We start from the raw sequence: 23,602 nt of genomic DNA on the forward strand, positions 1-23,602 counted from the left end.
TCGCCCAACCGCCGCTAAGGACGAGGGGGCGGGGAAAGAGAAATTACAAATAAACACGTTTCCCTTCAGGCTTTGCGCCGGCAGTGGGGGTTCAACGTTGATGAAGTGTAAGTCGTATTTCCAAATTCCCAATTCCCAAAGCCCAAAAATTGACGAAGGCGAATGTAAACGAAAAGTGACGTTAAAAAGTTCGAAGTTCTGAAGGGAAACACCGAATCCTGAAAAAAGACGGCAATGCTACTCAAACGCCCTCACTTCTCAGGACTCCACTTCCCATCATACCTCGAGGGAGAAAAATATGGCGCCTCCGTCTTTTTTTTCTAAAGCGCAGGCGCGGAGGGAGGAGGAGGGGGGGGAATGACGACAAGTAGCGTCACTACAACTCCCGGCATGCCTCTCTTCGCCCGATAAGAGCGCTTGGCCGGGGAATCCCCAGGCCTCGGAAATTCCCCTTCATGGCATCCTCGGCCGGGCCGCCCGCTTGAGTTTCGTCGGCCCTCGGGGGGGGGGCTTCTGGGCCCGGCCTCCGCGATGGCACCGCTGCCCGTAGCGGAGGTTCCTCTGTAGGCCCGTCCCGAGCCATGGCCTTCGTGCAGGGCCAGGGCGGCCCCAGAGAGCCGAAGAAGGCCGAGGCTGGGGGCGAGGAGTGGTGCGACAGCGGCCTGGGCTCGCTCAGCGAAGGGCAGCTGGTCCAGCTCCGGGAGGATGGAGGCCTGGAGGGCCCTGGAGACGCTGAGGGGGGCCCTGGGGGCTTCCCAGTGACCTCTGACCCCACCGCCCCCCAGAAATCGGAGGAGGAGGGGCGCCTGGACTCGGCCTTGGGGGGCGACGAGGGGGTGGGCGACCTGGTGGAAGGGGTGGGGGGCGTCCACCTCCAGAGCCAGGTGGGCCCCGAGGCTTGGCTGCGCCACGTCCTGGGCTTCGTCACTGAGGATGGAGACACGTAGGTAGCCCGGGCTCTGAGGGGGCCTGAACTGGGGGGTCCCTGGGGGAGGAGGGGGCACAGGTGAAATTGAAAGTCGGGGCACCTCACCTGATGGATGACCTGCTAAAGCAGGGGTCTCCAACCTTGGCCACTTTAAGACTTGTGGACTTCAACTCCCAGAGTTCCTCAGCCAGCTTTGCTGGGAGTTGAAGTCCACAAGTCTTAAAGTGGCCAAGGTTGGAGACCCCTGCGCTAAAGGACCAGCACAACTTTTAACAACCGTAAATTCCAGTCTCAATGGCGGTGCTAAGTTGAGGGATTTAACTACCTGTACGAGGTAATTCTCGGCTTACGACCACCATCGAGCCCCAAATTTGGGTTGCTGAGCGAGTTTTGCTCCCCCCGCCCTTTTTTACGACCTTTCTCCCGAGAATCTCCTGCAGTGGTTGAAGCCGGCTTCCCCCGTTGGCTTTGCTGGTCAGGGGATCGCAAAAAGGGGATCATGTGACGTTGGGATCCTGTGGTGGTTGTAAATATGAATTGGTTGCTAAGTGTCTGATCACGGGACCGTGGGCAATGTTGCAACGGTCAGTGTGAAAATTGGGCCTTAAGTCACTTTTTTCAGTCTGGTTGTAACTCTGATCAGTCATTAAACAAATGGTTGTAAGTCGAGAGCTATACTGTAGAAAAGTTTTCCCAACAGTGAGTTCAGCCTTTTTTTAACCACGTTTGCTCTTTCCTCTCATTCCAGGGCTCTTCACCTGGCGGTGATCCATGAACACGAAGCTTTCCTGGATTCTATTCTGCAATACACCCATGGAACAGATTACCTGGATATTCAGAATGACCTTGGCCAGGTGAGACCGTGGGGGCACTTTGCTTCGCTCCAGCTGTCCTGGCTGTCTCAAAATTTACAAGTGAGACTAGGAAGACTGTTGGGACAGACCTGAGAACAGAATTTACGCTGGTTAAATTTTAAAAGGGCAAAAGCCGAGTACAATAAAAGAATGAGGCTTGGAGATTTTGAGTGGATCGGATGCGTTTTAGGCCTGGTGTCAACAATCCTGCTAAACAAATAATAGTTTTGGTGTTCTCTTACAACAAGGGTGTCCAATCTTAGCAACTTGAAGACTTTGTGGACTTCAACTCCCAGAATTCCCCAGCCAGCATAAAATTAAAAATCTTGTGGACTTCAATTCCCAGAAATTCTGGCTGGGGAATTCTGGGAGTTGAAGTCCACAAGTCTTCCAAGGTGCCAAGATTGGATACCCTTGTTGTAAGAGAACACCAAAGCTAAGTGTGATAAACGGCCATGAGTCACTTTTTGCAGTGCTGTTGCAACTTTGAACGGTTCCTAAAAACTGTTGTACGTTGAGGACTCCCTGTACTGAATGACTCCCATCAGTGATGGAAATTCCAATTCCGGTCATAAGTCGAGGACCATGCTCTGCAAAACTGGTTAGTTTTAAAAGCCATCGAATCTCTCCGACGAAAAGTTTCACCTTTCCTTCTCTTTTCCTTTAGACTGCACTTCACATCGCCGTTATCCTCGGGGCATCCAGCTTTGTGGGCAAACTCGTGTTGGCGGGAGCCGGGCTGGACATCCAAGAGAAAGGAGGCCACACGGCCCTGCACTTGGCATGCCGAGAGGGATGGCGGGATTGCGCCGAACAGCTTCTGGCACCGCTCACCATCCAAAGGCCCGGTCGGGGCAACCGTTTCCAGGCCCAACTGGATTGTACCAATTACGATGGTAAGTGACGTCCGTGAAATGGGTAGAACCCTCCTCCTTGAAGTCTTTTATAAACGGAGAGAGCGAGCTGTGATCACAAGTTTCTAGTCCTCATGGCTGGGGAAGTTCAGAAGATTGCTAGCGCGCCTTCTAAATTCATACAAATATAAATTTAGCTGTATGTTGCTAAGCGGGTGGGCTTGTAACCTCGTGTCCTGTTGTTTGTTTATTTTGTACAAGTAGTCCTCGACTTACAGCAGTTCATTTAGTGACCGTTCAGAGTTCAACGGCACTGAAAAAAGGGACTTACGACGGCTTTCTACACTTACGACCATTGGGGCATCTACGTAGTCCCATGGTAAAAATTCAAATGCCTGGCAAATGATTCGTATTTATGACCATCACTATGTCCTGGGGTCACGTAATCCCCTTTTGTGACCTTCTGACAATCAAAATCAACGGGGAAGCCAGATTCACTTAACAGCCGTGTCGCTAACTTAATAACTGCAGTGGTTCACGTAATAACCGTGGCAAGAAAGGTCGTAAAATGAGACAAAGCTCCCTTAACGAGTGTCTCACTTAGCAACAGAAAATTTTGCGCCCAATTATGGTCGCAAGTCGAGGACTATCTCTGTGGTGTAACACAATGCAGCATGAATGCATAAAATTCACAAAAACAGCCTGTAAAATGTGTATCAAAATATAAAACATCAGAACAGTGACTTATTTTAAAAACTCACCATATGAATGACCCATAAAATTATGTCCTGTTGTGGTCTGTTACAAGAAGTCGTCTTAGGGTTAACAAAATATATGTCTCTTCCTTTTTTTCCCCTCCCTCGTAAACTATGATTTTTTGCTCTCCTTTTCAAAGTTTACTTCTAGGGCTCCCTGTGGTTAAAAATTTACTTCCTTGCCAAATTTGCATAGATTACCCAAATTCTGGCAGAGGGATCTGAACTGAATTGGAACAAATGTTGTTTATTTTGTACAAAGGTTTTCTTTTGAATTCCAGTGTGGCGGGTTAAGGTTTGTGGGTCAAAGGAAAGGACATCTTGTTTTTCCATCCCGTAGCCCAGGTTGACCTCATAAAATTGTTGTTGTTTTTGCTGTTTTTGTTTCTTTCTCAAACACCCTCCGCCAGGTTACATCCCCCTGCATGTGGCCATCCTACGGAAAGATTTGGACATGGTCAGCCTTCTAATCTCTGCAGGATCTGATCTCAACAAGCAGGTTAGTTTTCCAAGCTTGTGAACTCTCAAAAAAAACAAAATCAATTTCATTTTGATTTTAAAGGAAGCGATCCTCATTGGTAGGTTGAAAAAAGCTGTAAATTCAAATAGGTGGGAGAGCCGGATGCCGCCAATGGCCATAAACACAGGCCAGTTGCCCAACACCTGAAATGTGGTTATGTGACACTGGGGAGTGGGCTGGCCATCAAAATGTGAGGGCCAAGTCATAAGTATCTTTTGGCGTCTGTCGTAACTTTGAACGGTCGCTAAGCAACTAGTTATAAGTTGAGGACTGCCCCATTAAACATATCAGTTTTGATCACTGCCATGGATGTTGGGTGAGGAGGTGGGCAGTCGAGTAGGGGAAGGAGTTGGCAGAAGCTGGGGGCAGTGTTGAAAGAGGGATTAGACTAGAATCCCTACGTAGCCACAAGTGGATTTAGTGCCTGCGTTGGGATTCTAGGCGGATTCCTCTTTTAATGCCGCCCCCAGCTTCTACCTCTTCTCCTGCTACATTGTTGTTGCGAAACTATTTCTCAACCACGAGAGCTTGAGACTCATTTTGAGCACATGGCACTAATTCGTTGCCTGAATATTTCCCACTTCTAGTAACTGGAGCATCCAAGTGGGATTCTCATGACACCTTCAACTGAGCCGTCAATAAGCAGTTGTTGTCTTGGTGTGACATCAACCACATTCCAGGTTTAACATGACAGCCTGACCTACCCCACAGGCTAAACGAGGCCTGCCCACAACTGACCCACAAATGCCGCCAACACCCCATTTTAACTAGTCCCGCCGATTGTGCAAGGCCTGTTTGTAACGCGTGTTTGTGCAAATGCGAGAATTCCAGTCTCTTGTCAAGGAGATCATGTTGCAATCTAGTGATTCTCCTGAAGCTCCTGCCTCAGTGAAGGGATGTCAGGCTGGGAGGGGCCTGGACAAAAGACAAAATCTAGAGGTAGAAGAACGGGTGAGAAAGAAAGTCAAAACAATCCTGCCTTGATTTTGCTTAGTATACAGAGTGCCCAGCTCAGCTGATGGTGCCGTGCCTTTCTCCCCCTCCTCCCTTCTGCAGGAGCTAAGTTGTGGCCGGAGTCCCCTCCACCTGGCGGTGGAGTCCCAGAGCCCTGAAATGGTGGAATACCTCTTGCGTGCAGGAGCTGACACAGAGGCACGCATGTATGTGGGCTACACACCCATGTACAGCGCCGTGCACCGGCCTGACCAAAAAATCCCACAGCTGTTACGGGAATTTGGCTCCGAGGAGCCAGATTGGGATTCCGAGGAAAGTGTGGACAGTAACAGCGAGGTGAGTGCAATTGCAAGAGAGAGGTAAGCTGTGAAACGGGCCACTTGGCACTCTATGGTAGGGGGAAGGGAAGGGAAGGTAGGAAGGAAGGAAGAAGTCAGACAAAAGGAGGAAGGGGTCAGGATGGGAGAAAGGAAGCAAGGAGTCAGATGGAGGAAGAGGGAAGAAAGAAAAGAGGGAGGGATGGAGGAAGGAAGGAAGGAAGGAAGGAAGGAAGGATTGCATGCTAACACTCTACAAGAATCCGAACTACTAACAGTCAAAGCAAATTGGTGGTAGAGGAGAATCAACAGAATTCAAGGTGGGCTGGACTTAGGTCTCTCATGGGCGCAAGGGGACTCGAGACTGATGCTGCCTTTGACCCCTCCCTCGGGCTCTTTTATCCTGCAGGCATCCAACTCTTTTAGCCCGTCTTTCTTTCTTTCCTTAGGAAGAATATGACGACATCGTGATCAATTGTGGCCACTAGAAGGGAGCCTGGGAGCCCTTTTACCCCACACAGGACTCCACTGAAAGTACCCCATGGTGGCAGCTGGCTATGATCTCTGTAGCAATTGCATCTTCACTGTGAGCTAGATGTGAAACTTATTTATAAAGGCCGGGACGAAAGGGGAAGCAGCCTCACCTGGCCCGGAGGCCTCTTCCCCAGTGGCCCCATTCCGATGTGTACCCTCCGTTATTTTGTCCTGCTTCAGAAATGGATGTCTTGTCTCTGATGTCTCGCTCTTGCCTGCCTTGACGTTTCAGAATCAGTAGGTTTGGGTTTCCTTTGTTATTAGCAAGTGGCTGGCGTGTGTCCCGAGCAGAGCCTAGTTGTGAAAAGGTCTCATCTTGTCTCATCTCTTTCTGGAGCACACACACGCACCCCACCTTTCCTGGGAATGCTCATGGTCAGATTCAGGGTTTCCCTTCTTAATGTGGGTCCAGGTCTGTGGATTTTGTTCTGGAGAGCTGGAGGGTCGGGGGAACTTGGATGGGCTCCCCCACCTCTCGCAGTCGGAGAGTTGGAGAACTGCCCGGCGCAAACAACCAGATCCACAGGTGAAGAGTTCAATTAGCCACTTCATTGCTGGTGCCTATAATACAGGAATCTGCTCAGATTGGTCATTTGCGCTTGGGTCCCACAAAATAAGGTTCAACAGCATTCAAGGAGGTCAGACGTCGCCCTTTTGTGCCTACGTAGAGATTAATCTCTTTTCAACTCACTGTCACCTGACCCGGCATGAGATCGTGGGCGAGTGTAATCCTAAATATTTGGACCAATTTTTATCAGGGGGCTTAGCAAAACACAACCTTTGGGGGTCTCATAGCAGTTGGGGGTTGTTTAGTTGGAGGTGGGTAGATCTCTTCCTAAAGAAGGACAGAATTTAGGAAGAAGAACTTTTGGTCTTTCTTTCCCTATCCGGGGATTGTTAAAAAAAAGTGGAATGTATACCCCGTTTGGACTAGCAGTAATTATGTCAGGCCCTGATGAAGGGATGGTCTTAACTCACCTTGTCTGGAAGGGCGGCTTAATTATTGCTCGGACCAGCCCTTGCTGGACAGTTAGAAACGAGTCCTGAAAAACTGCCCTCTAAATTACAAGGCAAATAAATCCTTTTGGCCAATCTTGCCTCTCTTCCCATGCCGGCTTTATTTCTAAGTCTTGGGAACAACCTGGGAAGCGTGGACTGAAGTCTCGTCTCTCCCCAGTATCTGACAAGCCCCTAAAAATGGCTCGTCCCCAAAAGGTGACAGCGGACGACATCGCTGCGAAGGAAAAGATGTCAGTGCAAATTTGAGATGGTTAGGGTAGGTCTAACTGCAGCTAGGATTCTATGGAAGAAGACAGAATTGGAACCCGGAACCTGCTTGGAACTGGTATTTAATAACAATTGGGGGTGGGTGGGGCTGGAGGTTCCCCACTCCCCTCCTATGGGCTGTCTCTGGAGTGAAATGCCCCCGGGGTGTCTCTTTAAAATAGAGAGTACGTCTGCAGCAAAGAGGAAAGAATTGTGCGTTTGCCAGGCCTTTGAACTCTGCTCCGCCTTGCCGTGTTTCTTCTCCCCCTTTCAATGGAGGCTCAGTGTTTTGTGGTTCCAGTGTGGTTTCCTGTGACCTGTATAAATTTGCATTTATGACTCGGTTCGGTCGGTCTCTTTCTCTCTCTCTCTCTGCTTTTTTTCCTCTTCCTGCCTCTCTCCCTTGATTGTATTCTGTAGGTCTTCCCGAGCAGACAGATTAAATCTTACGGATATGGTGTGTTTTTGTCTTCCTTTTCATTGCTGCTGGCGCCAGCAACCCCTGCCTGAAAGTTCAGCGGCATCAGACTCGGATGGGAGAACCCACAAATCAACACACACACCCCATCCCACCGTGGCGCAGTGGTTAGAGTGCAGTACTGCAGGCTACTTCTGCTGCCTGCCGGCTGCCTGCAATTTGGCAGTTCGAATTAAAGAGGAAGGTGTGTTGATATGCTCGCTGTCTTAGTTGTAAAAATAAAAAAGAGGGGATAAATAAATAAAAAGCAAATGCACCTCAGCTATCGAAAATCTGGCAATCCAGCAGCAATCCCTCCCATAATTGCGTTGAACGCCCCTTGAATGGACAGAAATGTACAAGGAAAATTTTACATCTTAGTCTCCAAGGAGGGTGTCATTAAAGAAGAGGTCTGAGACCAACCCAGACTGGCAACTTATTCTGCTTTGGATCTGAAAATAGCAATAGCACTTTACAATCCTCTCTAAGCAGTCGGCATCTTGCCCCCAACAATCTGGGTCCTCATTTGACCCACCTTGGAAGGATGGGAGGCTGAGTTGACCTTGAACCTGGTGAGTTTTACTCACAACAACCCTGTGAGGTTGGTTGGGCTAAGAGACGGTGAGTGGTCCAAAGTCACCCAGCTGGCTTTCATGCCTAAGGCGGGACTAGAAGTCACCATCTGGTTATTGGCCCAGTCATCCAGCTGTCTTTTATATTTAAGGCCAGACTAGAATTCACCGTCTCCTGGTGATTGGCTCAAAGTTACCAGCCAGCTTTCACGCCTAAGGAGGGACTAGAACTCCCAGTCTCCTGGTGATTGGCTCAAAGTCGCCCAGCTGGCTTTGATGCCTAAAGCGGGACTAGAACTCAGTCTCCTGGTGATCGGCCCAAAGTCACCAAGCCAGCTTTCACGCTTAAGGCAGGACTACAACTCCCCGTCTCCCACTTTCTAACCTGCCGCCTTCACCACTAGACCAAACTAGCTCTTCTAACTGGAGGCAGGGACACGTCCCTCTTAATGTGTGTGTGTAAAATGGAAGCCAAAAGCAACTCGATCCACCAAAATAAGCTGGAGGAAGAGAGGTGAATTCACCGGATGCCGGAGCACAATGGAACAGCTGTCTTGGAGACACCACCAGCTCACACACAGGCACAGCAAACCTTGTCTTAGGCAATTATTTTTATTTGCAGTGTGTGCAGATTCAAAATACATTTGATGCAACGGTGCAGCAGAACGACTGCAGCAGTTAGGAAAAAGGCAAGCTTACAACAGCAAAATACTGAGGTGCCACAGGTCACCCCTATTACGAGTGGAAATTTAAGATTATGGGAGCCCCTGATAGTTGTTGCTTTTTTTTTTCTTCTTCACCCGTGGCAACTTGAAAATGGGTGGACTTCAATTCATGCTGGCTGGGGAATTCTGGGAGTTAAAATCCCACCCATCTTCCAGTTGCCAAAAAGTGAAAAACCCGGATTAAACTAATATATATATATTTTTATCTCGATGCAAGACACAGAAAAGACAGCCTTGTTCCCGTTTGACTATCCCTGGAATTGCGACGTAGAAAAAAATTGCAGTGCAAACTTGTCTGCCAGCCATTTAAAGTGTTTGTAATCGAAAATACATAATAAAATACACGGGTAGCACTAAGCTTTTAGGAGGCGATCAAAGCTATCCTGGCAGTAGCAAGCAGAGATCTGAGGACGGTGGTGAGTGGGAAAACAGTCTCCTGTAGCCAGATTGAGCTCTTTACCTGGGAAGTAAAAGGGACGCCTTGTTTTGTGACGAAAGGCAAGTCAGGCGGATATTTGTTGCGGTCCTTGACGCTCTCTGAACTTGGTTGCTTTCTTATGGTCGTTTCATGACCCAACTAGGTAACATCAGTATGAAAAGGGAGTGTGGAGAGGAGGAGGAGGAGGAAGACTGTGGTCTGGTTTTCTTCCAGACGTTTCATGACCCAACTAGATAGTGTCATCAGCTCTAGAAGGGAATGGTGTTTGCTGTCTGTTTATATACAAGTGGCTTCGGTGTTGGTGGGAGTGTTTTTGGTCATTCTTTGGTTATTAAAGGTAAAGGTTCCCCTCGCATGTATGTGCTAGTCATTCCCGACTCTAGGGGGCGCTGCTCATCTCCGTTTCAAAGCCAAAGAGCCAGCGCTGTCCGAAGACGTCTCCGTGGTCATGTGGCCGGCATGACTCAATGCCACGGAACGCTGTTACCTTCCCACCAAAATGGTCCCTATTTTTCCACTTGCATTTTTTTACGTGCTTTCGAACTGCTAGGTTGGCAGAAGCTGGGACAAATAATGGGAGCTCACCCCGTTACACGGCAGCACTAGGGATTCGAACCGCTGAACTGCCGACCTTTCGATCAACAAGCTCAGCGTCTTAACGACTGAACCGCTGCGTCCCTTACCTTTGTTATTTACTTTGGTTGTTAGACTGTAGTTAATTGTCTGAGTTGGTAGTTCCTCCCACCAAATTCCTTTAGCCTTATCAAGGAAATATCAAGGGAGCAAAACACCCCCCTCCTTCTAGCACTGTTGATGTTACTTAGCTGGGTCCTGAAACATCTGCAAGAAAACCTCCACGCTCAAAGAGCACCAAGGATCTCACAAGAAACCACCAACGCGGACAGGCCAAACCACTTGAATAGAAACAGAGAGCAAACCCCATTCCCTTCTAGTCCTGAAGATGTTACTTCGCTGGGTAATGAAACGTCCACCAGAAGCACAGAAGACCCCCACGGACCCCCACAGTTCTCCGCCTCCTCCTCCTCCTTTTCCTCCTCTCCACATACCCCACTCTTTCTAGCGCTGATCATGTTCCCTAGTTTGGTCACAAAACATCTTCAAGAAAACCACCAAGGTCAGAGATGGCTCGGGATTCCAACAACCCTGAGCTACAAATATTCTCTTCTTTATTATCATTGTAAGCACGGGAAAACTTAGTTTAACAGTCTAAAGCCAAGCTGAATACAAGGGTCAAGAGAGAAAGTGGGGGTGGGGGGGGGGCTGATAGAAGGCTACTTGATAGCTGGGATTTCTCCTACCCTCCCCAGCTCCTGAGTCGGCCGCAGGATTTAGCCCTTCTTCAGTTCTCCTAGCTTGTCAGCAGCCCACTTCAACTCCCGCTCGATCTCTTCCAGTTTGTCCACCTCCGGAGCCTAAGAGAAAAGCAACACGCGAGGTAAAAAAAAGAATTGGTTAAAAAAAAGCCCAAAGAGGAACTTATCTCGCATTTGTACTGTCGTCTCCGTCCTCCGATGCCTGGACTTCAACTCCCACAATTCCCCAGACTGTTTAGCTGAGAACTTCTAAGGCTCCCCTGACATTCCCAAATTGAGGAAAGATGTTTTTAGAGGGCAAAGGGCCCTGGTAAACAACCTATGGAGAAGACTATGTCAGGGTGGAGGTAGTCCTCAAATGTACGACCAGAATTGGGACCGGGATTTCCATCGTTAAGCGAAGGAGTTGTTCAGTGAGACGCGGCCGAGTTTGTGAGCCTTTTGGCCGCAGTTACGAAGCGAATCAATCGTGGTGAGGAGGACAAAAGAGCTCTGACCATTGGCTCCTAAAGCAGGGGAGAGCAACCTTGGGGATTTTACAACTTCTGGACTTCAACTCCCAGAATTCCCCAGCCAGTAAGCTATTGAACTTTAAGATGGGTGGACTTCAACTCCCAGAATTCCCTGGCTATCATGACATTGAACTTTAAGATGGGTGTGATTTTAAGTTTTAAAATCACCAAGGTTGGAGACCCCTATCCTAAAGTATCCATATTTAGGAGAAAACAGTTTTTAGGCACCTAAATCTTCACTTCCTCCTGGATCTTCCCAGCTCCTTTTATTTTTCTGTTTTATTTTCCTTTCTCTTTCCTTTTATTTTTTATTTTTTGAAAGCAGAAGCCATCAAAACTTATTTGAAGCCTCTTTTTTTTTTTTTTTTTTAAATCAAACCAGCTGACGGGTACCCAAAGTGACTCTGCCTTGATACCAACCTTCCTCTTCCTGGAGTGCTTTCCTTCCTCCTCCTCCTCTTCCTCTTCCTCCTCAGGAGTGTGGTGTCTGCCCCTCAGATCCACCTGATCCTTCCAATACCTCATCTTGAGGTCCAAGTCAACCGATGGATGGTGGTGGCCGTGTCTCGCCTTGTTGTGGTTCTCCTCCTCCTCCTCTTCCTCTGCTTCTTCCTGCCGTGTCTTCAACCCTTTATGGAGGTGGGCCTTGGACTTGGAGCTTTTAAGACCCTTCGCTTGTTCTTCCTCTTCAAACTGCGCAGTCTCCTCGTCGCTGGCCTTCTCCGCCACCCTCTTGGCCACGGCAGATCTCCTCTCTTCTCCCTCCCACTTCTCATCATCGCTGTGTCCTCCAGGATGGTATTTCTTCTTCTCTTCTTCTGAGGCGCCATCCCTCTCTTCCTCATCCATCCTAAAGTGTCTCTTGCCCATTTCCGGCCTCTCCTGGCCTTCTTCGTCTCCCTTTCTGATTTTGGGCGGCCTAGAACCTCTTCTCTTGACGTGGCCAAAATATTCCTTGGAGTGCCACGTCTCTGAGGAGGTCCTCTTCTTTATATCTCCCTCCTCCTCCTCCTCTTCCTCCTGTTCTTTCAAAGCATCTCGAAGTTCTTCCTCTTGAGAGACCTCAGTTTTCTCCTTTGGGTCTTCAGTTTTTTCACCCTTCTTCGTCACCTCCTCCTTCTCCTCTTCCTTCTTCTTCTTCTCCTCCTCTTCCTTCTTCTTCTTGTCCTCCTCGTCCTTCTTCTCCTCTTCCTTCTTCTTCTCCACTTTCTTCTCCTCTTCCTTCTTCTTCTTCTCCTCCACCTTCTTCTCCTCTTCCTTCTCCTCGTCCTTCTTCTCCTCCTCATCCTTCTTCTCCTCTTCCTTCTTCTTCTCCTCTTCCTTCTTCTTCTCCTCCTCGTCCTTCTTCTCCTCTTCTTTCGTTTCACCAGCGTGCTCTTCCCTCTTCTCAGGGGCAGCTTCCTTCTGTTGGGCAGGCTCTTCCCGCTTCTTGAGTTCTCCTTGTTGCTTTCCGTCCCGAGAACTGTGGTCCGTTTCCTGGGCCAGGAGATGCTTTGTATTTTCTGGAAACGAATGGAAGACATTGACAAAGAAAAAGTCAACGTTAAAAGTAAAAAAAAAACCCCACAATTCTTTCACTCGTGCTGTCATTCTGCTGATTCTGAATTCTGTAATTCTCACAGTGTTATCTAATTCAGTGGTGAAATCTAAATGTCTTTCCTACCGGTTCTGTGGGTGTGGCTTGGTGGGCGGGGTTCATGTGACTGGGTGGGCGTGGCTATGTAACCATGGCATAGGGCCGGGCTACTTACGGGACCGCCTGCTGCTACCGAATGCCTCTCACCGACCCGTGCGCTCTCACAGAGAGGGACTCCTCAGGGTGCCGTCAGCCAGGCAGTGCCGACTGGCGACACCCAGGGGAAGGGCCTTCTCTGTGGGGGCTCCCACCCTTTGGAAGGAACTTTCCCCAGGACTCCGCCAACTTCCTGACCTTCGAACCTTCCGCCGCGAGCTTAAGACACATCTATTTATCTGCGCAGGACTGGACTAGAATTTTAAATTTTTAAATGTTTAAATTTTAAATCTGGTTTTAAATGGGGTTTTATTATTTATATCTCTATTTTAAATATTCGGCCTATATAATAAGTTTTTTAAATTAATGTTTTACTCTGTATATATTTATGTTTTTTATATGGCTGTAAACCGCCCTGAGTCCTTAGGGAGATAGGGCGGTATAAAAGTATGAATAATAATAATAATAATAATAATAATAATAATAATAATAATAATAATAATAATGATGATGATGATGTGACTGGGGGATCAAAAGACAGAAACTCACTGACAAATGTCCTGCTGGAGCAGGGTTGGACTAGATGATCTCCAGGTCCCTTCCAGCCCTGGATTATCCTCTGAAGCTGTGTCTAGTGCCAGTTTGTAGTCCTCCCTTCCTCTCCTTTTTCCTTCCTTCCTTCCTTCCTTCCTTCCTTCCTTCCTTCCTTCCTTCCCTCCCTCCCTCCCTCCTTTCTTTCTCTCTCTCTCTCTCAAAAACGAACCCCCCCACCCCCGTTTTTTGCCCAGCAGGCTGAGCAAAAATGGACTCCCCCCACCCCCTTAAAAAAAAAGGCTCTAACAATCGCGTGTCACAGCTGTGATCGTCGGAGCCTTTTTTTTTTTTGACTTTTAAAAGCATTTTTTTTTACAACCTATTCAAGCATCTATCCCCCTTACCCTCCATCTCCACCTAGCAAAGAACCGAACTCGGGAATGGAATTGCTTACCTTGATGGGCGAGTTCCTCCAACTCCGTCAGCAGATGCCGATGATGGAGCATCGTCAGGACTCTGTCGTCTGAAATGGAGCTCGTGTTAAAGACTCCCAGAGGAACCCATGCAGGTGTTGCTTGCACACAATGCAAGCCACTGGCAGGGTGCAGTGTTGAGGGTAAGGGAGCGCTCCATGGCATAGGGCCGGGCTATTTACGGGACCGCCTGCTGCTACCGAATACCTCTCACCGACCCGTGCGCTCTCACAGAGAGGGACTCCTCAGGGTGCCGTCGGCGCGACAGTGTCGTCTGGCGACGCCCAGGGGAAGGACCTTCTCTGTGGGGGCTCCCGCCCTCTGGAACGAACTCCCCCCAGGACTCCGTCAACTTCCGGACCTCCGAACCTTTCGTCGCGAGCTTAAAACTCACTTATTCATCTGCGCTGGACTGGGTTAGTTTTAAATTTATGGGTTTTTTAATAGGGTTTTTTATTATTTATCCTAAATTTTAATCTCGGCCAATTGAATAAGTTTTTAAATTGTATTTTAATTGTATTTATATTGTAATATTATTGTATATTTTTATCTGGCTGTGAACCGCCCTGAGTCCTTCGGGAGAAGGGCGGTATAAAAATTTAAATAATAAATAAAAAAATAATAAAAAAACGTGCGAAAGAGCTTGGGAGACGGGACAAAGAGATGCTGCCAAGAGGACAGTCAGCTAAGAGATCGCATCGCCCTTAGACGTGCAAGATTGATGCCTCGTGGGATAAACCAGGCAGGCATCACACCCAGACGAGCGAATCCTACTTCACTGTAATAGCCATAGCCCTTAGACTTATATACTGCTTTACAGCAGGGGTGAAATGTAAAATTTGTTACTACCGGTTCTCTGGGCGTGGCTTGGGGTGTGTGTAATGTGACTGGGTGGGCGTGGCCAACTTTAAAAAAAAAAACTTTTAAAACATTTTTTTACAACCTCTTTGGCCGAAGAGAAGGTAGAAAAAAATGCTTTTAAAAGCCTCTGACGATCTCAGCTGAGCTGCGCGGTCATCAGAGGCTTTTTTTTTTACTTTTAAAAGCATTTTTTCGGCCGAAGAAAAAATGCTTTTATAAGTTAAAAAAAACCAAAAACCTCTGACGATCGCGCGGCTCAGCTGGGAATGGGCGGGGAGAGCAGGGATTTTTGCTACCGGTTCTCCGAACCACCCGCCACCATGGCTACTGGATCAGGCGATCCGGTCCAAACCGGGAGCATTTCAACCCTGCTTTACAGTGCTTTACAGCCCTCTCTAAGCGGTTTACAGAATCAGAATCGTGCCTCCAACAATCTGGGTGGAATTTTACCGACCTCGGAAGGATGGAAGGCTGAGTCAATCTTGAGCCGGTCAGAACTGAACCCCTGGCAGTTGGCAGAATTAGCCTGTATTCTAACCACTGCGCCACCACGGCTCTTCTCTAATGCTAGGGAATCTTGTAAGTCTGAAACTAGAATTGTCCCCCCCCCCGCGTCTCCTTTACCACCCAAGAAAATAGGGAGGGTGTCCTGTGAGCCTCCCTGGGGTTTAGAGAGGAGGGGGGGGGAACTCAGTGCTTTTTGAACTTGGTGGTTTTCTTGCAGACATTTCATGACCCAGCTAGGTAACATCATCAGCATTGGAAGGGAGTGGGGGAAGGAGGAGGAGGACTATGCGGTCCTTGGAGCTCTCTGAGCTTGGTGGTTTTCTGGCAGACATTTTACTACCCAGCTAAGTAACATTATCAGTGCTGGAAGGAAGTGACATTTGTGGACAGGAGGAGGAGGAGGAGGAGGTGGAAGAGCCCAAATCCCCGCTTACCCTCCCTCAAGATCTTCATGCAGTTGCTGGTCACCGGCATTGGGCTGGATCTGGACAGGGCGTCTGCTAAGATTTCCGAGATGCATTTAACCACCTGGCCAGAAAAATCAGAAGACGACAGGAAGTTAGGGGTGGAAGTTATTTTGAGGATCTCTTTCTGACGGGGAAGCCAGATTCACTGAACAATCCTGTTGCTCATTCAACCACTTTAAGCGACGTGGCAAGAAAAGTCGTAAAACGGGGCAAAAGTCACGACGAGGGTCTCATTTATAACGACACAAATTTTGGGCTCAGTTGCGGTCGTAAGTTGAGGACAACCTGTATAGTCTTCGCTCTCCCTCCCTTTCCCTTTCCTTTACCGTTTCATCGTCCTTGGACAGCTGAGTAGGTACGGGCATCGAAAATGCTGGAGGGGGGGAGAAAGAGAAAGCGTTATTATAGCTTGCCAAATATTCAAACAAGCCTAAATTTCAGCAGCAAGACTACGGTGCTTGGTTAGCTTGCTAGGCTTTGCACTTATGACCGGTCTAATATTAATCCGACTTTCCTTTCTATGACATGGGAATAAAAGAGCAGAGGTGGGACTTGGCGCTTTCTAATTTAGTTGATGCGGATAAAAGAACAGAATAACAAGAGTCGGAAGGGACCTTGGAGGTCTTCTAGTCCAACCCCCTTTTCTTCTTCCCTTCCCCCGCCACCTGCTCCCCTTTCCCCTTCCTTGCCTTCCCTTCTCCTTTTATTTTCTGATCTCCCTTCCTAGGCTAAACAGGCCAGAAGAAATGAGACTGATTAAACCAGGGTCGTTCAACCTTGGCAACTTTTATTTATTTTATTTTATTTTATTTATTTTGTCACAACAATATATACAAGTATCATACAGAAAAGATTATATAGTGTATAAACATATATAAGAGTAGATATTAGGAGGAATAAGCATATATATATATATATATGTAGGTCTTTGGTTATTCGGGTTTTCTCCCGCGTAAAATTTGAAGTGTCTTGGCGACGTTTCGAGGAAGTCTCATTCGTCATCTTCAGGCTTCAGCTTCGTGCTTCTGGGAGCAATGTGTGACTGCAGCTGTTTCTTCCTTTTTAATTGCTAGTGGGGGTTTGAACTGATTGGGTGGGAGCTTGGCTGTGCTCTGATTGGATGGGGGTTTTTTTGTGCTCTGATTGGCTGGGGGTGTGTCCTCTTTGGGTGGGGGCTTGGTTGTGCTCAGATTAGTCTGAGCTGCAGGGGGATTTGAGCTTTGGGAAACCCGCCCTTATTGACAAACGTGTCCCTAACACGAGGAATGACACCAGACCCACAATCACGAGGTCCACACAAGATGTCACCACCACACATCCACCCAGAAAGCAGACCCAAACCCACACTGATCATGAAGCACGACCAAGGACCAGAAGCCAGACCGCAGCTGCAACATTAGCCATTTCAAACCCCTCCAATCCATACATGCAGCAGACTGACACCCACTATGAAGATGTAGCACCACCACGAACACGAAGCCAAACAACAGCTATGCAGCTCACCAGCTCAAATCCCCCTGCAGCTCAGACTAATCTGAGCACAACCAAGCCCCCACCCAAAGAGGACACACCCCCAGCCAATCAGAGCACAAAAAAACCCCCATCCAATCAGAGCACAGCCAAGCTCCCACCCAATCAGTTCAAACCCCCACTAGCAGTTAAAAAGGAAGAAACAGCTGCAATCACACATTGCTCCCAGAAGCACGAAGCTGAAGCCTGAAGATGATGAATGAGACTTCGTCGAAACGTCGCCAAGACACTTCCAATTTTACGCGGGAGAAAACCTGAATTACCAAAGACCTACACACACACACACACACACACACACACACACACACACACACACACACATATATAGGAAGAAGAAAAGAAAAACAATAGGACAGGAACGGTAGGCACGTTTGTGCGCTTATGCACGCCCCTTATGGTCCTCTTAGGAATGGGGTGAGGTCAATAGTAGAGAGTTTTTGGTTAAAGCTTTTAGGATTATGAGAAGAGACCACAGAGTCAGGTAAAGTATTCCAAGCACTGATGATTCTCTTACAGAAGTCATATTTTCTGCAATCTAGATTAAAGCGGTTGACATTAAGTTTAAATCTATTGGTTGCTCTTGTATTGTTGCAATTAAAGTTGAAGTAGTCTTTAACAGGAACAACATTACAATAGATGATTCTATGAGTTAAACTTAGGTCTTGTCGAAGGCGACAGAGTTCCAAGTTTTCTAAGCCTAGGATTTCACGTCTGGTGGGATAAGGTATTTTGTTGTTTTCAGAAGAATGAAGACCCGTGGAATTAAAAGCTCTCAGAATTCCCCAGCCAGCCATGCTATTCCGCAGGCAGGCTGAGGAATTCTGGGAGTTGCAGTGCAGAGGTCTTAAAAGTTGCCAAGCTTGGACTTCCCTGGATGAAATCTTCCTTATTTGTATCTCTCCATTCATGTTTTATTTGGGGACACCGAGCTGCATGCTATTCAAGCAAATATCGGCAGGGGGCAGGCAAAGCTGCTCTCGGGTCGGAATAACAGTGAATATGTTTAAATTTTATTATTTACTTCTTAAATCGACTGCACTGCCTCTCTCACGCTGTCCCGTGACTCTGGCCAGCTTACGATCCAATGTTAAATAACTCTTCCCAGACCCTCTTGATGTCCTCTTTGCCAGACCCATTGTTAGTTTTTAAAATAAAGTCACAGGGGGTTGGACTAGATAACCTCCAAGATCCCTTCTAAGTCTCTTGTTCTGTAATTCTGTAAAAAGGACCATTGATAACTAAAAGCAGGGAGGGCTACTGCAAAGAAGCCTGTCATTATGGGGTTAATAATCTCTGAGGGGCTTACACCCCCCCCCCACACACAGAGATCTTAGGAAGATAGAGAAAAGGACTTGAGTTTTTCAGGTGTGCCAGTCTCACTTACATAAGACTTACATAATGCTGGAGACTGCACAACAACAATTCCAAAAAAAATAATAAAATAACCCAGAATGAAGAGAAAACATGGAAAACTGGAAGGAAGCAGTTCCCTCTCCCTCCCTCCCCATCTACCCCCCCCCCAATTAATTCTGGTCCCTTCTAAACATGTTGTTTTGCTAGTTCCTGCTCTTTACTGGTTTGTATGAGTTTGGAATTTTATTTATTTTGGGGGGGAATGCCCGCCTTCATTTTGGACAGGGGTCTCCAACCTTGGCAACTTTAAGCCTGGAGGACTTCAACTCCCAGAATACCCCAGCCAGGATTGTCTCCAGGATTTTTGGCTTTGGAATTCTGGGAGTTGAAGTCCACAGGTCTTAAACTTGCTAGGGTTGAACCCTCCAATATAGACTTTTTGAGTGAGGTGGAGGCAGGGTGGTTGCAGATTTGGACACCCCAAATTTTGTGGATGATATGATGGCCTTCAAGCCAGGAGCTAATTTTCAGCTCATTTCAGCTGGTAAACAAATCACAGGCAGAACACGGTGGTTGGTAAAAACCATATTTTTCTGTTAAACTTTGTTTGATTCTGGTCGGTTGTTCAGTACAATGAAAGAAATTGGCTTAGCCGAGTAGCAGTCAAAAAATGATGGATGCAAGACTAGATGTGAGGTCAATTAATTCCATTAGTTCTCTCCATCTTCAAGTCCGTGATTTAGAGCTAGGTTTCTCAAACTGGGTGACTTTAAGAAGGATGAACTTCAACTCCCAGAATTCCCCAGTTGCCCACTTTCGTTGAAGAATTCTGGGAATTGGAATCTACACAGCTTAAAGCAGGCAGTCTAGGGAATTATGGGAACTGAAATCCAGGCATTTTTAGCTGTGGAATTCTGGGAACTGAAGTCCAGGCATACTAGTTGGGGAATTCTGGGGAGCTGAAATCCAGGCATGCTAGCTGGGGAATTCTGGGAACTGAAGTCCAGGCATGCTAGCTAGGGAATTTTGGGAGCCGAGGTCTACCCATCTTAAAGTCGCCAAGGTTGACAACAGATTTAAAACAAGGATAGAGAAGACAGAAACTGGGCAATCAGCCTCTGCTATGAAATCATTTATTTATGAATTACCTTATTTTTTTAAATTAAAAAGCAATATTGGGGGCAGCACAACCATTTTTGGAAGGGCACACTAGAAGCATGGGGGGGGGGCTGAAAATGCAAATTAATTTCCCTTATGATTTAAATACCACCAATAGGGAACTATAAAACTAGGTCATCTTTTCCACTGATTATGATATGCTAGCTGAAATTATTTAGCAAAAGGCTTTCCTTTTAGACCGTAGCAGCTCCTAAAAACTAAAGACAGAAAGGAACAATTACCCAATTGTTTTATTTAGACATGAATCCTGCTCCCTAGAAATTCTGATTTAGCCTCAAAACCACCCCCCCACTTTATAACCAGGATGGGATGGCAGTTATTAAAGAACCGTGGGTGCACACCAATAACTCTGTACATCACACACCGACTTGTCTCCCATTACAACTAGCCGATACACTGCATTGCCCAAGAAATCCATCAAGCCTGTTGGCCAACTTTCAAACTACAAAATGCAGCTAGTCTGTTGCCAAAACCCAGGCAGTGAGCCCATTCACACCATCCAAGTATTTCAGGAACGGAAAAGAGAAGGGCCGAATGTGCTTTTTTAAAAAAAAAAAATGCCTGGATTGTGGGGGTGGATGGAGAACCCAGGATTTGAAGTTTCAGCCTCCTTCGGACCAAAAAGCGCCGCTCTCCAGGGTGCTGAAATTCCGAGTTGGAATCCCGTCCAAGTTCCGAAGACCAAGACTGGCGCAGCGCTGGCTCAGTTATGACTCTCTGCCTTCATCGGGACGAACCCCGAATCCAAAGCAATAGCTGCTTTATTTAGCGGAACAGGGGCAATAAATAAATAAAAATAAATCAACCCGACCAGCAAGGTAACAGCTTGTGTCTTGTGTCATATACTCCGCGTGGCGTTTTAGAAAGGAGGCCGATTTTGGGGAAAGAGCCATCGAAAGAGGAGGAAACAAAAGGAACCGGGGAGGGGTGAGTTTGAAAAAAAAATGGAAAGCATTTTTTTTTTAAATGGGGAAGAGCGAGCCGCGTTCATGGAGGAGGTTGAGAGAGGTTTGAGGGTCACTCCGGCAAAAAGGTTTAAAAGAAGCTGATAGGTATGATAATCAACTCCCAGTTTCAAAGCTATGCAGGATTACTAGGTTGGTTTCGAAAGAAGCAAACGATCGGGGCCAGCGGTCTCCAATATCCTGCTGTTTTAAGTAGAGCGGACTTAAACTCCTATTGGCCCCAGCAGTATCTGGGCAGGTAAAGAGAAGGCTTGTCTTGGCAAGGGGGCTGGACTAGAAGACCTCGACGGTCACTCCCAGCTATACGATTCTAAGGCTTACAGTCCCAGAGTGGGAAGGTAACAGATGGAGAAAGAAAACTGAAATAAGGCACATTTTAACTCTCAACAGAAGGTTTTTTTTAAAGAGAAATTGGACAACCATTGGTCTGAAAACGGCATAGGGTCTCCTGCTTGAGCAGGGGGTTGGACTAGAAGACCTCCAAGGTCCCATCCCACTCTTTTATTTCGCTAGAATACATTCGCAAGTCAGATTCTTTTCCTTCAAGGAGAAAGAACATTTGAGCTCTCCAAAGGAGGAAGGGGCCATCCGTTGTGAAAAGCACCTTTCCCCCCGTTTTGCTACTTTCAGGCAAAAATCATGCCTTTCCTGGGGAGGTAGAAGTGTGTGTGTGTGGGGGGGGAACCAGCAGGAAAGACCCTCGGGAGCACGGTTACAAAACCCAGATTCTACGTCCGGAGACTGAGTTTGTCGATCAGAAAGGTCGGCGGTTCGGAATCCCTCGTGTAGGTCTCCTGCGTGAGCCGGGGGTTGGACTAGATGACCTCCAAGGTCCCTTCCAACTCTGTTACTGTTACCATCGAGCTCCTTGGCCGGATCTGCATTTGAAGTTCAAGAAGAAACCCCGCCAGTGGCTGCTTAAGTGCTTAACGGAGCACGATCAAAAGACATTAAAAAAAAAAAAACTTTGGAAGGGTCGTTCCACTCGCGTCTTTCTCGGGGTATGGAGAGCCGACGGGGCTGGCTGGAGGCCGGGGAAAGGAAGGGATGGAAACAAACCACGCACGGGACTTACCTTGGCAGAGGAAAAAGAGCAGAAGCGACGCTTCCAGATAAACCATGGTGCAAATCCTCAGCGAAGCTGCCTCTCTCGCCCCTCTTTGGGGCGGTGGGTTTGGGTGGGAGAAGGCAAGGAGATCCCAGAAAGGAGTAAAAGAGGGAGTGGGTGGGGTAGGGTGGGGGGAACCCCACGCAAAGGGAGCTCTTGCGGACACCCGGCCAACGTCCTTGGATGGGGGAGCCTGAAGGACTTCTCTTTGCATGTGGAACTGAATAGAGACGCATCGTAGACTTTGGAGAAAGGGGCGGGGGGAATGCTAAGGAGGAGGCCGGGAAGGAAGTGATGTCACCTGCTCCTAAACAGAAGGCTGGGGGGGAGAGTCTCTTTATACGGGTGCTAATGAGACCCCCCCTTTTTTTAAATAAATCAATCAAACACACACACCCCTTTCCAGTGGGTTAGAGAATTCCTGCATGATTTCGCATTGCCTACCAAGCAGGTTTGATACCTCCGGCTGGAAAGAGGGGAGGGGAATCATTTTATGCAACCCTAGAAGTGTGAGGGAGGGGAGGAGGAAGGGTTTGAACCATGGGGGGAGGGGTCATGAAACGGGGGGAGGGGGGGAAAACATTTTCAGAATTAAAGGCATCCCGAGCTTACAAAGTGCATCTTAAGCGCACCACATTGAAATAGGTTAGTTGCACTAAAACAGCAGTGTCCCAACCTGGCAACTTTTAAGACTTATGGACTTCAGTTCCCAGAATTCCCCAGCCAGCACAGGGGAAGAGCATGGCTGGTTGGGGAATTCTGGGAGTCGAAATCCTTAAGTCTTAAAAGTTGCCAAGTTGGGACGCCCCTGATTTAGAACCAGAAACTAAATCACCCCGTTTTTCGTTGCTGACTCTTAAATCACAGATGTCCAACCTTGGCAACGTTAAGATGGATGAACTTCAATTCCCAGAATTCCCCAGCCAGCCATTCTGGAGAATTCTGGGAGTTGAAGTCCACAAGTTTTAAAGTCACCAAACTTGGACACTCCTTCATGAAATTCAAGGAGGCATTGCCACCCTCAATTAGCACCCAGAAGGACCCACCCAACGTGACAATCATTCAGCAACTCTATGGAAATTTGGGATTGACGTAACACGACTTGGCGTTGGGTGACACAACTGGGAGATACATTTTCATCATCTGAGAAATTGGTTACGACATTAGGTACAAATGAACTTGGTTGCACATATATATTTTTTTAAGAATGCCCATGTTCTATTTTCCCATAGAGAATCATACGGCCAAGCATAGAACAGCCACTGGCGATTACAGGGCAGGGACGGTCAAAACGGAAACTCAGCGTGGAAGGCTCTTGAAGGGCAGGTGCAATTAAAAACAAACTCACTTCCCATTTCCTTGAATGACATAAGAACCTTTTCACGAGATCTCTGCATCCTATTCTTATCCTGCTTTTATTTTTATAAATAACTCAAGGCGGTGCACATACCCAATACTCATTCCTCCTATTTCCCACAATCACCCTGTGAGGTAGGTTGGGCTGAGTCGGATTGGCCCAAAGTCACCCAACCAGCTTTCATGCCTCAGGCAGGACTAGAACTCACCATCTCCTGGTGATCGGCCCAGTCACCCAACTGGCTTTGATGTCTTAAGAGAGCACTAGAACTCAGCCTCCTGGTGATTGACCCACTGAGCCAGCCAAGGCAGGACTAGAACTCGCCATCTCCTAGTTTCTAGCCTGCTACCTTAACAACTAGACCAAACTGGTCTCCCAGTTTCCCCTCCCATAAAGTTGTTTTACTCCCAAAGCACAGCCCAGAGGCAAAAGTACCTTTTTTAAAAAATTTACATTTATATCCCGCCCTTATCCGAAGACTCAGGGTGGCTTACACTATGTTAGCAAGTCTTCAT

General features: G+C 47.6%; 2 protein-coding genes across 3 annotated transcripts; one reads left to right on the forward strand and one right to left on the reverse strand.

Annotated features, from left to right (window-relative positions):
* Window positions 1–379: 379 nt before the first annotated feature.
* Window positions 380–7,440, forward strand: NFKBIB (NFKB inhibitor beta). The gene is made up of 6 exons (XM_058195075.1): window positions 380–943; window positions 1,677–1,782; window positions 2,450–2,678; window positions 3,802–3,890; window positions 4,968–5,201; window positions 5,632–7,440. The coding sequence occupies exons 1-6, from the start codon at window positions 582–584 to the stop codon at window positions 5,668–5,670; spliced, it is 1,059 nt and encodes a 352-aa protein (XP_058051058.1). The 5' UTR covers window positions 380–581; the 3' UTR covers window positions 5,671–7,440.
* Window positions 7,441–7,463: 23 nt separating this feature from the next.
* On the reverse strand, window positions 7,464–22,211 carry LOC131204163 (golgin subfamily A member 6-like protein 22). 2 transcript variants are annotated; one of them, XM_058195068.1, is made up of 6 exons: window positions 21,698–22,211; window positions 15,922–15,968; window positions 15,563–15,656; window positions 13,742–13,810; window positions 11,442–12,523; window positions 7,464–10,608 (listed from the first exon to the last, which is right to left on the reverse strand). In XM_058195068.1, exons 1-6 carry the CDS (start codon window positions 21,942–21,944, stop codon window positions 10,525–10,527), a joined length of 1,623 nt encoding a protein of 540 aa, XP_058051051.1. In that variant the 5' UTR covers window positions 21,945–22,211; the 3' UTR covers window positions 7,464–10,524. The 2 variants fall into 2 exon arrangements, with proteins under 2 accessions (XP_058051051.1, XP_058051049.1); XM_058195066.1 differs by having other exon boundaries at window positions 7,464–12,523.
* Between the last annotated feature and the right edge of the window lie 1,391 nt (window positions 22,212–23,602).

This window comes from Ahaetulla prasina, chromosome 10 (genome assembly GCF_028640845.1).
Source record: "Ahaetulla prasina isolate Xishuangbanna chromosome 10, ASM2864084v1, whole genome shotgun sequence".
Taxonomy (NCBI): domain Eukaryota; kingdom Metazoa; phylum Chordata; class Lepidosauria; order Squamata; family Colubridae; genus Ahaetulla; species Ahaetulla prasina.

What these genes read in the sequence shown, in the direction of transcription:
- LOC131204163 (XM_058195066.1), bottom strand. Translation starts at nt 21,944, where the DNA reads ATGCAAAGAGAAGTCCTTCAGGCTCCCCCATCCAAGGACGTTGGCCGG. An exon ending in GCTCTTTTTCCTCTGCCAAG is followed by an intron (nt 15,969 to 21,697) that starts GTAAGTCCCGTG and finishes CCCCCCCTCCAG; the next exon opens with CATTTTCGATGCCCGTACCT. An exon ending in TGTCCAAGGACGATGAAACG is followed by an intron (nt 15,657 to 15,921) that starts GTAAAGGAAAGG and finishes TTTTCTGGCCAG; the next exon opens with GTGGTTAAATGCATCTCGGA.
- NFKBIB (XM_058195075.1), top strand. Translation starts at nt 582, where the DNA reads ATGGCCTTCGTGCAGGGCCAGGGCGGCCCCAGAGAGCCGAAGAAGGCC. An exon ending in GGATTGTACCAATTACGATG is followed by an intron (nt 2,679 to 3,801) that starts GTAAGTGACGTC and finishes ACCCTCCGCCAG; the next exon opens with GTTACATCCCCCTGCATGTG. An exon ending in GTGTGGACAGTAACAGCGAG is followed by an intron (nt 5,202 to 5,631) that starts GTGAGTGCAATT and finishes TTCTTTCCTTAG; the next exon opens with GAAGAATATGACGACATCGT.